The 15033-nt window shown below is 36.4% G+C and overlaps 1 protein-coding gene across 1 annotated transcript; it reads right to left on the minus strand.

The window, feature by feature from the left end:
• Positions 1-4929: 4929 nt before the first annotated feature.
• LOC145775608 (10 kDa heat shock protein, mitochondrial-like) lies at positions 4930-5874 on the minus strand. The gene has a single exon (XM_082586924.1). The coding sequence runs from the start codon at positions 5856-5858 to the stop codon at positions 5550-5552; it is 309 nt and encodes a 102-aa protein (XP_082443050.1). The 5' UTR covers positions 5859-5874; the 3' UTR covers positions 4930-5549.
• Positions 5875-15033: the final 9159 nt, after the last annotated feature.

Raw genomic sequence — 15033 nt, forward strand, 5'->3', positions numbered from 1 at the left:
CTTTGAGTTTCATCCATCAAGATAAGATATTCTAACATTGGAAAGTTAGCGTAATTACCTGCTTCCAATCTGCGTTTCCAAACCTGCAACTTGGCTAAAAACGCTTTCAGTTTTTCAGCTGCATCAATTATTGTCACACCTGGTCCTTGAATACCAGGATTAAAATTGCTAATATGACGTCAAAAATCGTTTCGGCGCCCCTACTTGTACAGCTTCATTGTAAAATTCTCAAATTGATTTATTTCTCTTAGATGTAGCTTATAATTATTCCTGATGAGGACACTATGTGGTGTCGAAAACGTTAGAATTAGTACTTTTTTCTTGTTTTTGTGTGTTTACTGTTTAATAAAAAATGTTAAATCCGTTAACTGTTACTGAGTGATACTGATATATTTAGGCTATCTGGTACAACATGTCAAGCTGTCTATCAAGGCTTAAACATAACATCTTGTTAAAACATAATCAAATTAATCACCTGACCAATAACCTTTCTTAATTAACTTTTGCATTCACCACATGCCTAGCAGGGGTAAATAAAGTTACTTTTTTTTCTCTGGCACCGCTTCTGCTCGGAAAGTATTGACTCCGGCCAACTCCGAAATTCTGAAGTGAAATAAGCGTGAAACTACCTTTTTTAAATAGTTTTTAAAAACACAAAAGATCCCAAAAATACCCGGGCTTTTTAAAAAAAAAGACTAGCGGTTTGGGCTTTTTAAATAAAGCCTGGATTTTTCTCAACTCTGCTTTTGCTACACTATGCCCCCACCAGGACAGAAAAATAACCAACTTTTATGATTTAATTTAGGGTGTGTTTAACAAAATAATTTTTAATGTAAAGCATTAAATCACCACTTTAGTCCTCTAATTTGCGAGCAATGCACTCAATTATCTTTCCGGGCCACGCAGGACTAACGAATAAAAACTTTTATGCTTGAATTTATTCGTTTAGGATGGTTTTAACCAAACATTTTTGCACATACACTATAAAATCACAATTTCGCCGCCCAACAATCACAAGCCTGGGCCCTCAAGGATACGTCGTACCCCCCTCTCATTGGCCTTGCGAGTATGCGAAACTACCAAGAATAAGTGAATAACCAATCAAGGCTTTGTCAGTCCGAGGATAAAAATCAAACTAAACTATCTACGTGACTTAAAAAAATGGATAACCTACAACAAATTGTTTATATTTCCATGTTGTTTTAACTAGTAATACTATCCACTGTAGCCTACCGGTTTTGTTAGTCTTGTAAGGTCTAGTGCAGTGGTTCCCAACCTTTTTATTGTCACGGACCCCTTTAGACAAATTATTAATTCTGCGGACCCCTACCTAAATTTTGCTTAAAACTCAATTAACATACTATTGACTATTGCTAAGAAATTTATTTTTACACGAGTCAGTTCAATCACAGTACTATTGACTATTGTAATAATTATGCTACTCAACTACTGTTTACGGTCTCATATTGCATTGCCGCTGTGACTCATGCGGCAAATATCAGGTCAAACAGTTGCTCAAAAAAGAAAATGAATGGATTGTTCAAGAAATGTTAGCAGTGTTTGAATATTAAGGTGGCCCAAAGTGCCATGCCGAAACTTTTTCAACGTAAGCAAATTTAATGAGATGGTTGTTGTTGCTTTTCCTGAACTAAACGACTGAACTGCGGTTGAGTTTTTCACAATGCAACACGCATGTCATCTTCAACGTCTACTGTCCAGGTGATTTCGATGTTGTTTTTATTGTAACAAGAGATGAGAATCCTGCCTCGTAAAGGTTAAGTGGTTATGAATGGTAACGAAACAATAATCGCTTGCTTTGCCAAGAATGAGTAGGTTTGCAGTTGTGAGCCCCAAAATTCTTCCACAGTTTTTGAATGAAACTCAATGCGTAATAACTCTTTTGATCTCAAATCAATTAGGTCATCTTTACTGAGATCGTCATCGCTAATGTTGTTCAAGTCAAAAAGAAAAGGATTTCGAATCCATGTTTCAACTTAGTTCGGCAGGTGTTCTAAATTAAAATAACGTTGAAATGAGATTTGCAGGGTTTCAAGTGTGCGCAAATTTTTTCTCTCATAGAGATCAAAAGAGTACATTCTCTTTGAGTTTCATCCATCAAGATAAGATCTTCTAACATTGGAAAGTTAGCGTAATTACCTGCTTCCAATCCAATTATTGTCACACTTGGTCCTTGAATACCAGGATTAACATTGTTAATATGACCAAAAATATCGGCTAAGTAGGCCATGCCGTATAGAAAACTTTTACTCTCGAATAATTTTGAGAGGGGACTTCCTTTTGCTTTCAAAAGAGTTGATACCTCATTTTTTAGCTGCTGCAGTTGTTTTAAAACTTCTCTAGATATATAACCAACGTACCTCAGAATGATACAAAAGTACTCCGTCATCTGACCCTACTTCTTGACAGAGCGCTTTAAAAGTACGGTGGTTTACAGCTCTGCTTTTGATGAAACTAACGACTTTCACGTAATTTGTCAGAATTTCTTTGAGACTTGCTGGTAAAGTTTTTGCTGCTAAGGTGTACCTGTGCAAGAAGCAATGGGTAACAACCACGCGAGGAGCTTCGTTTTTTACTAAAGCAGTAAATCCGGATTTGTTCCCGAGCATAACTGGTGCTCCATCCGTGCATATAGAACAAAGTTGTTTTTTTCTTCCAAAAGTCATCAAGGTAATCACGGACCCCCAAATGCTTTCTCACGGACCCCCAAGGGGTCCGCGAACCCCAGGTTGGGAACCACTGGTCTAGTGCATTCTGAAATGACTTTGCCGCGGTAGGATTTCTTTGCCTATCTTGCTCTTCGTGATGAGCTAACGCATCAAGAGTGTGCTCATCAAAAAACGCACCGAAGTCGATCACCATAGCAACTATCTATTTTCTTTCCCTTTTTATTATTATTTTACCCATATAAAGTTAAAAAGAAACTTCACTTGATTTTTTTCTCGTTTTTTTTAAATTTTTAAAATTCTGCTAAGGTGACTGTCACAATCAATGTGCGGGGCCTCGCGATGGACTGCTTTGTGTCTTCAACGAGCGTGTTGTTTTGATTGTAAAATTCTGGTGCGATGTGTTATTATCGGTTATGACCTGAAGTAACCTTTGATTGCGAATCTTTGTTATGCAATGTATTTTCTAGAATCATTTTCCCTACGTGACAATCTAGAAACTTCGGCTTGTTTACGATTTAGTGCAACTTGACAGAACCATGAGTCCTATGATGTAACATTACGTAACCTTCTCGAAGTTAATATACCGAAAACCCTTCTATAAATAGTGGTGTAATTTGCGTAATGATTATTATGATGAGTTGATTATTATGGGAGTTGATTATTATTATGAGAGATCATTATTGTAGTAGTGGTAGTTGGCAATAGACGCAAAGATTATTGTTGATCAAGAGTTGAAGTTATTGAATACGAGTAAAGCAAAGATGATGGTAATATAATTTCTGATTGAAATTAGAATCGTATGAGAAGCTGTGAGTGGATCACGTTAAACTCGATCAAAAGCCGCAAGCGTTGGAATCTATTGCTGTTTACTGTCACTTTGATTAATTGCTGGAAGTGGTGAACCATTTGTTGGAGTCCTTCAAGCGTTTTCATATATATATCATTTCACTAATAGAACTATTCGACATTTAATTGACTGCTTTTCGGTTATAACCCATTAAATTACGTCATTGAACCTTTCCAAGTCCTTTTCCTGGTAAGAGATAGAAAGAAAGCGTGACAGTGACCGTGCCATATTTTAAACTGATTGTCCTGCTTTGGTATCATGCACGTAATAACGTCGGCACTTTGCCGCTTTCTAGACCTCTGCTATGTTTGACAGATATTTGTTTTCGTTGTGATGGTCAGTATTAAAACAATCAAACTGACTGATCACGTTGATATCGACAAGAGTGACACCAACACCAGTGATGAATCAATATGAGAATGAACGCAAGCAATACAACTTTATGGAACGGCGATGGTCATTTACACTCCGGAAATATCGCTAACGTAATCCGCACGGACAAGTTGAGAGGGGGAATATTTTTTTGCAATTTTATGAGGACGTCTTTTATGCCCTTAGGACCTGTCCATTATGTAGCGCCATCGAATGTGAATAGGCTCGTCATATTCAGTGTAGTGTGTGACGAAGTTAACATGAAGAAAATGGCAACACATATTGTTTTGTAGCGTCCTGCGTTTCACCTTAGGTCTTTTCATCGTTTGTTACCGTCGTGAAATTGTCGTTTTTTTGCATAAATGTAACGTTACCCAGTAATTTTGCAGTTGTGTTTCGGGATTTTGAAGCGTGATTAGGAATTTGCGTGTCTCTCAAGAAATCGCATGCCAATAAGCTAAAAGCATTCTTGCAACCGGCAGTTTCAGTCACATATGCGTAGTTTTTCGTCTCTTTAACGTTTTAGCCTACAGATGCTTGATGCCTCAACGACTATGTATACCGCATGTAGCGTTCAATTCTACCAGGCAGTAACAGTATAATTTTTGGCGCAGTATAGATGTTATTTTGGTGCGATTGGAAGACCATGTTTTGTCCAGTAGTGATATAATTTCTAATATGTTCTTTATATATATAATAATAATGGTGGTGGTGCAAGCACAGTAGTGCTTTTTCACCTTCTAATTTGTAATCAAGTTCTTTTTGCTGGGATCTAAGCCATGGCTCAGTTGGGTTGTGGTGATTTGAATTGTGTTCGATTATAATCAAGATGGTTGCAACCTCTGCGCTCGGAATGTCGCTGTAGCTTAAGCTTCCACAACTAGGTATGGGCGGATGCCGGATAAGCTAACCTAAATTATATACTGTCCGCTACAGTTTATACAACTTATTATATGGAACAAACCGTTCTGTCAGGATTGCAACTTGCAGTTATAATTCCAACTTTTTGATAGTACAACTAACTTCAAACACAAAGCGTTTATTGAACCAGAAAAGATTAATGATTGAACAAGCACGAAATCAGCAGTTTACATACCGGTACTACTGTTCATAACAAATGTGATGCAGCTTCAACATTAAATAACCAAATAACCCAAACTTTTAAGTAGAATAGAAAGCTCTTTGTGAGCCTTTCAGATCAGATTATCACTGAAAACCATTTTGTTTCAAAAGCTTAACATTGTACAATTCAAATAAACCATCAAGAAGTACAAATTTGTGTCTTCTGTTTATACTGTACAACATAAGACTTTCAGCACAAAATGACGTCCAACTAACTTCCAGTAGTTGCCATATGCAATAATAGTTAATAGTTAATATTAATAATAAATAGTTAATATTAATACTCAAGACTGAGACCAAACATTAAGAAAACACAGATGGCATACTGGCATAGTTCTTCAGTGTTGATAAGGTAAAAAAAATACAGCAGTAAAATGATTCATCTATTTGGAGAATAAAGAGATCGTAGTTAGAATAACTAAACAAGTTTATTTGGAATTCTGCCACACATTTGTTTTGGATTCAATACAGTAGTGTACATTCTGACATCCCTCACAGCAGGATAACACTTCAAGGAAAGCTTAAGAATCAAATTTTCCAAGAATATCAGAGTCACGAAAAAGAAAATATTCTTCATCTTGAAGAACAACTTTAGTACCACCATATTCTGGTAGAAGAACTGTATCTCCTGATTTAACATTTAAAGGTTTTACTTTCCCATCTCTGTCTTCTAGTCCAGGACCAGTAGCAACAACAGTTGCTTTAACAACTTTCCCACTGCTTTTTTCGGGAATGACAATTCCTCCTTTTGTTCGCAGTTCTGGTGCAAATCTTTCAACTAATACTCTATCAAATAAGGGCAAAAATGATTTGAAAGCTTTTCCAGCCATTATTATATTATATAATTGACCTACAGAATAGAAATAAAACATGTTAATGGCCAGTCAAATAATTACTTGCTCATTTTTTGAAAACAAATTTTGTTTCATTACATTGGATTATGGTTGGATATTTTCTAGCACTAGTTGCAACGTTCATCTGATGAAATTGAAAGTAAAAGCAACAACAGGATGGTTTATTGCTTCACTGACATTTCACACATCATGACAAATTGACAATGCACTTCCTTAAAGCGAATAACATACAAAATAAAATTTTGTATATATATATAAAATAAAATCTTCAATCACACTGCAGCATATAACTTTTTGAAATTTTAATTTGTATGTTATTCGCTCTAAGGATGCGCATTGTCATGGTGCGCAAAACGTCAGTGAAGCTATAAACCATCCTGCTTGTTGTTGCTTTTACTTTCAATTTCATCAGATGAACATTGCAACTAGTGCTAGAAACGATAATTGTCCTGATGAACACTGAACACCCAAACTTTTCAGTATTCATGGGTTGGATCTGTTGACATAAACTTGAAGCTGTTGGAGGTTGGTCTAATTAAGGCACTGGCTAACCGCATCCTACGTATTTATTTCACAACAGAAAATCTCATACCAAATTGGTGTTGCTAACAATTGTTTATAATGAGCAAAAAAGCAAGATACTAAAGAAAATTCTCAAATACCAACACAATTAAAAAATTGAAAATTGAATAAAAAAAGTACCAGTAATAACTCAAGTACATGTAGCTCCACACAAAGTAAAAATTACTTGACTTATTGACTTTTTTTCATTTAATTTAAAGGTAATGTCTACCAAAGACATTTTTAACTGTGGACAGAAGTCATCATTTCGATCTTAAGGATCTCTTCAGTGCAGCAAAATAAAAGTAGAAAGTTGTCTTGAAGCTTGGAATGAGATGATGGTCGTACCAGCAAACATCTATAAGACTGATAAAACATTGGTCGCTGTCTGCACAGTTAAAAATATCTTAATAGACATTATCTTAAAAAAATAAAATAAAAAAACATTTGATAAGTCATGTAATTTTCACTTTGTGTGGAGCTACATGTACTCTGGTTTTTTTTTCGCTGAGACTTTTCGGTCATTTGCCCGAAATGACTTAAAAAAATTCGGTCATTTTTTATTTATTTCGGTCATTTTTGGTCATATATAGTCAATTATTTTTTCGGACATTTTGATTGAATTGACTCAATTTTTTTCGGACATTTTGCTAAAAAATTGGTCAATGACCAATAAATGACCGAAAAAAAAAACCCAGCATGTACTTGAAAGGTTACTGATATTTTTTATTTACTTTTTAATTGTGTTGGTATTTGAGAATTTTCCTGAGTAAATATTTGCCAAAAGGGCATATAGGCCTAGCCATGTTTTGGCCAATCATGAAAGTTAAACCAGGGCTTTTTCATTCAAAAAGTCAATTGCTTGACTTGTTCTAAACTGTTTCAGAAAACAGTTCTCATTACAAGCTATCAGCTATTTGGGCTGTTAATTTTTAATTTAGCAGATAAATTGACTAGTAGGCTAGACCTTATGGTTGTCCCCGAATGTCCCGTTTCCATGTCTGTGTGGGAACTTTGTGCAACTTTTGCAATGTTGATTGGTGGTACAAAACTTGAAAATTGCGAGCAGAATGTTGCACCTATCCCGAAGTTACAGGCTTTGGTCTAACTCTATTCAGAAGCTAAAACCAGAATAAAATATACCTAAACATGGTGAAGTATTTACAGAAAAACGAAACACAAATTTGACTAATCAGAAGAATTTAAAGTAATGGAGCTTTAAGATATAAACAAATTCCCTTAACAACATAAGACTTCATCAAGAGCGTTTATTTGGACCAAAAAATCTTTTTTAGAGCTTAATCCTTGCAGTTTCGGATACTTGCAGAGGCTTTGAATCACTGACGAGTGACGACTGACACAGGCCCACTTATCGAGATTGACAGAATGAAGTTTCTTATTGATGTTGTTTGTGATTTATTCCATGATTTCCATCCATTAAGTGCTGCTGAACGGAGAGGTGCCCTTGAAGTGCATTGCTCAAACACATACCCCTGAGAGTTGAACTGGTGCCGTTTGATCTTGCAGTTTCTTCATTTGTAAAGTCAGGTGCAGAATTAACTAATTGATCGGGGTAAAATATTGCTTGCAAATTCTTATAATAGTCTATAAGCAAGCAAAAGTTATATTTTGACTTTCCCAATTGATGGATTACACGAAACAAAATTGCTTGCTGTTCTGTAGTGAGTAGTCAGGTAGTGCTGACTGCCGATGCCAGGAAAATCGCTCCTTCTTAACAACCGAACTTTATCACTTGCATCAAGACACCTATGGACGTATGTGTAAATAATCTGCGACCTTCAAGCTATGTAATGTGTGATATTTATCGTTATGTTTGTTGCTACATACGGTACTCAACTCAGCAAGGTAAACGTCACTACAAGCACATGTCGAATTTAAAGAAACTTTTTTCTCCGACAAAGAAAGTAGGAAAGGCATTAACAATCAACAGACACCACTGATAAAAAAGTGTTTATAATCTATTAAGTATTGACTTGAGATTCTTGCTTTCTCCGCTGCCCTTTACCTAATTCTTCTCCGCTGTTAGTAACTAAATCTAAATAGAAGCAGTGAATGTGAAATGTGAATGAGTAAAATGAATGACGAAACTCGATGTAAATTGTAAAGTAAGCGCTGAAACGCACGTGTTCCATGGGCAAGAAAAAACAAATGAGGATCGTGAAACATAGCGATCATAAAAAAAAGATTCAGAGATTACCAAACATAAGCCAGAAAGTAATACCCATAGATGAAAATATCAGATGCACTTTGCCATAACAAGTAACTAAACCACAATTACACTTCTAAATAAGTAAAATATTTCTTTGGCAAAGCCTAAGCAAGCTATGGTAGCCTGTTTGTAAAAGAAAACGAAAACATCGCTAAATTCAACGCAGGAAGTTTACTTCTCATCTAAATTAGGAAACTTCGTGTCAAGAATGTTCCAGAATGAATTAAACTGCTCTGCGAAAAAAGATTTTTTGCATCCAAAAGATACTTTGTTTTTCTGGTTTTTCATTTAAATTGTTATTTTTCTACTTTTTTCATTGATTTAAAAAAAAATTATATGTTGTATTCAGTGGTCACGCATAGCTTCAACAACTGGCTCAACTCCACATTGCTGTGGGTTTGACTTTATGAAGTCTACTGGTTCGCTCAATTAGGAACGCAGGCACGGGGGGAAGGGGCTTGGGGAACTATCGCCACCCTCCAAATTTTATCTTGCCAACCCAAAAAGTAGATTTTTAATGCTACAGTGTCACAACGTCTCAATGGCATTGTACATTATTACATGTTGAATAACGTCTCATAAATGTTTGGCTACATTCAGTGGCTATATTTTCAAACAAACTCTTTATTTCAAATAGAAAACCGTTTGTCTTCCCAGCAGTTGCTTGTCCCCAGAAAAGCAGCATGAGAATGAGTTATGTTCGAGTATTCTTTTATTTGCAATGATAACGTAAGTTTGACAGAGTGTTTATATAGGCTAAAAATGGATCTATTGCAGAGATGAGTTTATTGCTTTACAAAGCAGAAAGTGTCAGTTCAGCCTTTATAGAAGCTCAGCTGAGCACTATGACGATACCGAGTTGGTTACACCAGGATTTTTAAAGGGAAACACTGTTGTCATTTTTCGACAAGTTTGTTTATAAATCAGCTGATTCAGAAATAGGTATGACTATCATTAGGGTTGGGCACACATAGACTTTTTCTCTGTTGTCCCATTAAAAGGAGTGTTTTTTATGGCCATTTTTCACGCTGATCACGAATCCGTTGAAATTTTTGATCTGTGATGATGTTTTAGGTTGGTAAAATGCAAAAATTCAAAATGGCCGCCAAATTTATGCATTTTTCAGATAAAATTTGATAATTATGTCTTACTAGGTCATGTAATATGTCATTTTTTCTGTTTTCAGGGTCACTGATATCGATAATCATGTTTTTAAACTCGCACAGGCCAACTGGACTGCTCCAGATACATATTGCGATAAAATCCGCACAGAAATGTGAGCAGGACCATAATTTCAAAGGAAAAAACTAAGATTAAAATTTCCATAAGCTACTTTAATTTTCACTTCAACATCTGGGTACCAGCATCTCAACAACTTTGTTAACTTTGTTTCTACAAGAGTCCTTTGAATTTCAAAGGACTTTTTTCAGCAAGATGTCGACATCAACAGAAACATTGTCTTCTGGCTTGATAGCATTTCTGATGGATGTTTTCAGTTCGTCTACACTGAACTTCTCAAACGTGAATGTTTTTATACCGTCGGCACATTTAATTCTACGCTTTTGGCGTATATCGGGCGCCACTGTCGATCTAAGCCTAAGGTAACCAATTTCCTTGAGCAGTTGTGATTCATTAAGTCTATCAAGAGAGTCAAGTGTATTTGGAGTCGGCGGACCTCCATGCTTCTTACACTCCTCAAGTACCAGTAGCACTTTGGACATTTTCTTCTTCTTCGCTTCTTGCTTCTTTAGAAGCGCTAGTGGTTGACTTGTTTTCAACTTAACAATAAAGTCTTGTTCAAGCTTTTTCGCCCGGGTAACTTCTTCTGAGCACCTTGCCCATTTCCATTTCTTCAACTTCTCATCTTCACTGAGATCTGTAAATGACAAATCCATGAGAAATTTATTCGTTGAAACTACATTCTTCCTTGAATGAGTTCTCACTGTCGTCGATCCACCACTGAAAGTTATACGGTTATCAAGTTTGGCAAATTCGGATTCGCATTCTAAATTTGTCAATGGTGCATGTTTCAATTTGACGTCGTCACTACTTTGACCTGCAAAAAAGTTCATCTCGGACAACCGTCTGTCCATTGCATCTAGAACTTCATTCAGTACAGCACCATACAATCGGATTTGACCCCTCTTGCACTTCATGCACTCCTCTTGCTTGGCTCTAATTTCTGGTATTTTCTTATCGAAAAACGACCTGACACCTTCCCAAGTTCTTTCATCACCCGTGTCATCTTCACGTTTATCAATACCAAGCAGTCCCATCAGAGGCATAATCAGCTCAAAGCCTTTGAAACCGTTGTGTTTAATTCCTTGAGCATCCATCCAATTTTTATAATCATTATAAAGTGATACTGAATGTGCAGCGTGGCTAGGCGACAACAATTTGGCGATTGCTGTATGTGCCAAAGTATGGACGCTGGTGCTGGGAGATGTGAATACTTTCTCACCAGCAGATACGTGTAGCAACTTCTGAACACCAATCTTTTGCTCTATATCACGAAAAACCTTATCGCAAGCATGATCAATTCCCAAAATTACATGGGCACACCATTTTATCATCTTCTCCGCTTCAATACCTAGATGTTGCAAGAGCGTGGTACAGTCACCTGCCCTATCGGACATCCAAAAATAGTGGCACCCTTGATTTCATCAACGGTTGAATTTGACAATGCTGCCAAGCATTTAAGCTTGTACGCGTATGCTGCGGTGTCATCTGCTTCTTCGTGACTTAGATTCTCTGTGTAACCAGTAGTCATGGTACGTCTGTCTCGACTGGGTCCCAATATTGTAATCTGGTCGGCCTTTAAATCATACAACCGATTGCCGGCCGCTTTAGTAGTGTCATTGAGGCCGACAGTTACAACACTGTCTCCTTTCTCTAGAAGTATATTAGCGACCATCTCCAAATTCATATGTGAGGCATCCTCCAAATATCTGCTGAGAGTTCTCCTACTTGAGAAAACGAAGGTCAAATCTTTGGGACATTTTTGTCGTACTAATACACCGGCTAAATCTGCAGCACTCACTTTATAATCCGAGAAACATTGCACTGTACATCACACTATTCTTTCGTTGAGTTTATTGCCACTTTCTCTGACCTTGACTTTCGGAAACGATCACTGTAGAAGTCATTGACACCGTCCAGAGTATCAGGTAAACTGGACGATTTCTTACAACGGGTAGTGATGGAAGAAGATGAAGACGTACGAAAGTTCAGATTTTCCATTGAAAAATCCACATCTTGTTTCTGCTCACCGCTGATTGATTATCGCCATCAGCCAGAGACAATGAGTCCTCATACTGCAACTTCTTATTCATTCTCGCATTGTAGAAGATTTCGTTTCTTCTCTTTTCTTATCAGCTGATAATTGGCGTGTATCTTGTCGGTGCTTTTGTTTTCACCAGGAACTTGAAACAGTAGATAGACAAATGGCTTTATAACTTCCAAAGCAGTTATCGCGGTAGAATTCTTCATCTTCTGGAGTCATTTTTACTCCAAACTGCTTCTCTAATTTCGCTTGATAGTCGGTGTTTTTTGTTCAAACATTGTATGCATTTTTAGTCATTCTCTTATTAAAACTCATTACTTTACTAATCCACGCATCCGTTTTCTTGCACCTTGTATTGTTATCTTGTTTGCACAAATTTCTCAGAAGTTCATAGTCATTTTTGATTTTTTTGAATACCACGCTTTCATGCTCTGGGTATACGTTCTTTTCCACCCAATCTTTGCAAAGTTCAGTTGCAACTATTTTGCTGCTATCTACCAGTGTCAATTGTTTCTGTCCTTTCTTTGTTTTGCATACATTTAACGTGCGACCGAGGATGTATCTTCCATCGGGTAATTTACTCAACGTCTTTATTTTGGGTTCCTCATGGTAAACTATCCCATATACAACGTTTTTTTTCACAGGGTCACTTCGTGTATTAAGTGTATAACTAGTTTCAGACATCACTGTTGATTATCTGTACCGACACGAAAAATGTACATCAAAAACAAAAGATATAGTTGATTAATCAACTCAAAAATGGTTCTGAAATTAAAAAGTAAGTATTTTTCAATAAAAATACACAGTTTTAGCTATAACTGTATAAAGTCATTCTGCATCACTGTTTTGACCTCATATTCGATATCAGTGACCCTGAAAACAGAAAAAATGACATACTACATGACCTAGTAAGACATAGTTATCAAATTTTATCTGAAAAGTGCATAAATTTGGCGGCCATTTTGAATTTTTGCATTTTACCAACCTAAGACATCATCCTAAGTCAAAAATTTCAACGGATTCGTGATCAGCGTGAAAAATGGCCATAAAAAGCACTCCTTTTAAAAAAAGTAATGTTGTTTGCCCAACCCTACTATCATCACAGAAAGATTGGGGGGTTTTGTTGTGATGCTATTCAGACGCGGTTTGGTACCGGTAGTTCTGCTATTCAATTCAAATTTATTTTTCATTGAAAGAACATTTCAAATAAAAAAAACGATGAAGTAATCTTACGAATTTGGCACCAACAAAAGAAAAAGATGGCAAAACCAAACTTAGGTTAAAATATACCGTACCGTATGGCAGGCCCGGATTTAGGGGGGGGGTGCAGGTGCCCCAGCCCCCGACTTTTGAAGGGACCCCCTACGTGGAAAAAATGTGATTTTATGTTATTATTATTTTTTCTTTTGTCCTTTGAAATTTCTGCAAAATGCTGTGCAGTGCAGGATTAATGCTACTGTAGACGTAGAGATGTTTTTTTGCGCCGTAGGCGAGAAAACATTTTTTGTGGGGGGGCCCTCGATCTAAAAGTGCCCTGGGCTCCCTATCAGCTAAATCCGGCTCTGCCGTATGGTATATGTTAGGCTATACAGTAGATCGCTAAAGCAGTCTTTGGAAATTACCGGTAATATTTTAAATTTGCACAGTCACTATAACTATAGCCTTAGGCTACCTACTTGTTAAAAGTTAAAATGTACTTGAAAAAAACAGTCACTTCCATTAAAAATAAATAAAAGACAACTTATTAATATTATGATGCTAAAGTTAGAGTGAGCGGTTAAAATCTAAAATCATACTCGGTAATTGATTGATTCTAACAATACCCTTGAAGAGTTTCACTCACACTCAGACAGATAGAGCAGCTCAATGGCCGAGTGGTTGTGCAGATTTGAGATCAATTCCAGGGAATGCAACCTATTTCGTCCCCTGAACACTTTGTCCCCCCCCATATCGTACCCTGAAAAGATTGAGAGAATAAATAGAACAAAGCCGAAGTCGGAGATCGGAGTTGATTATCACTAGCCTAAATCTAATTAGTGCTTTGCTTTTTTGCCTGAATAAGATTGATTTTTGCCCTTCAAGGCACCATCCACTTGCTTCAAAACAGACCCTATTTAAAACAATCTTTTTCTGCTGTTGACTTTTATAAAAGGCTGTGGCTATATTTACACTATATAGTGTAATAATGGCCTCAGTAGTGTTGCCAGAGAAGGAATTCTGTCCTAATTTGAGAAAAGTTTAAAGCTGTTGAAAACAAAAACTTGTATTTTGGAAATTTTTTTAGTCTTGGGGAAAGATCAAAACCCTAATCTTATTCCTAACTCTAACCCTTACCTTAACCCCTTCCTAACTTTAATCCTAACTCTGTCAACACCTGATTGTAACCATGGCATTAAGTGTGGAAAAATAGCTACTTTCTTTATAAAAACTGGGAAACAGGTTGCATAGCAATCGCATACATGTTTTTCTCGTCTACTCTTTAAATTGAAGTAGTCAATAAAATTTGTGCTCATGATTATGCGCAACAAGAGCATCATAGATGTAAATTATTTTGCACGGATTAGCTATTATTATGTACAGCATTGTAACCATAGGCACTTTATTTTTGTAACACATTTTGGAGTAGTGTCCTTCCTGGTTGTACTACTAGAGTGTCAATCTACAAAAATTTTAATTCTCTAAATGTCATTCCCAATGAACTTATGGGTGATTTTAACAAACAAGATTTATTTATAGTTTTACTTGATTTGTTATTTTGATTATTGAAGTTATAGATAGTATTAATGCTTATGGGTTAGGAAACTGAAGACTATCACTTGTTGAAGCCTTTGTGGGTATGCAAAACTGATAGAGCTAATTAAGTTTTTTTCAATGTGAGGGTAGAAGTTTTTGTAGAATTTTAAGCAACCCAGCCTAGTGGTGGAGACAAGAAAAAACAATGTGTTAGAGTTGGACGACTTAAAACATGTAACCTTGTTAGTCTACACTTTCTTTTCAAACTCTGGTCCAGCATAAAAATTGAGAAACAATATTTCAATTTTTCTTCACTGATATTTTTGCCATACTTTTGCAGATAC

Source organism: Aplidium turbinatum, chromosome 8 (assembly GCF_918807975.1).
Source record: "Aplidium turbinatum chromosome 8, kaAplTurb1.1, whole genome shotgun sequence".
NCBI lineage: Eukaryota > Metazoa > Chordata > Ascidiacea > Aplousobranchia > Polyclinidae > Aplidium > Aplidium turbinatum.

What these genes read in the sequence shown, in the direction of transcription:
- LOC145775608 (XM_082586924.1), bottom strand. Translation starts at nt 5,858, where the DNA reads ATGGCTGGAAAAGCTTTCAAATCATTTTTGCCCTTATTTGATAGAGTA.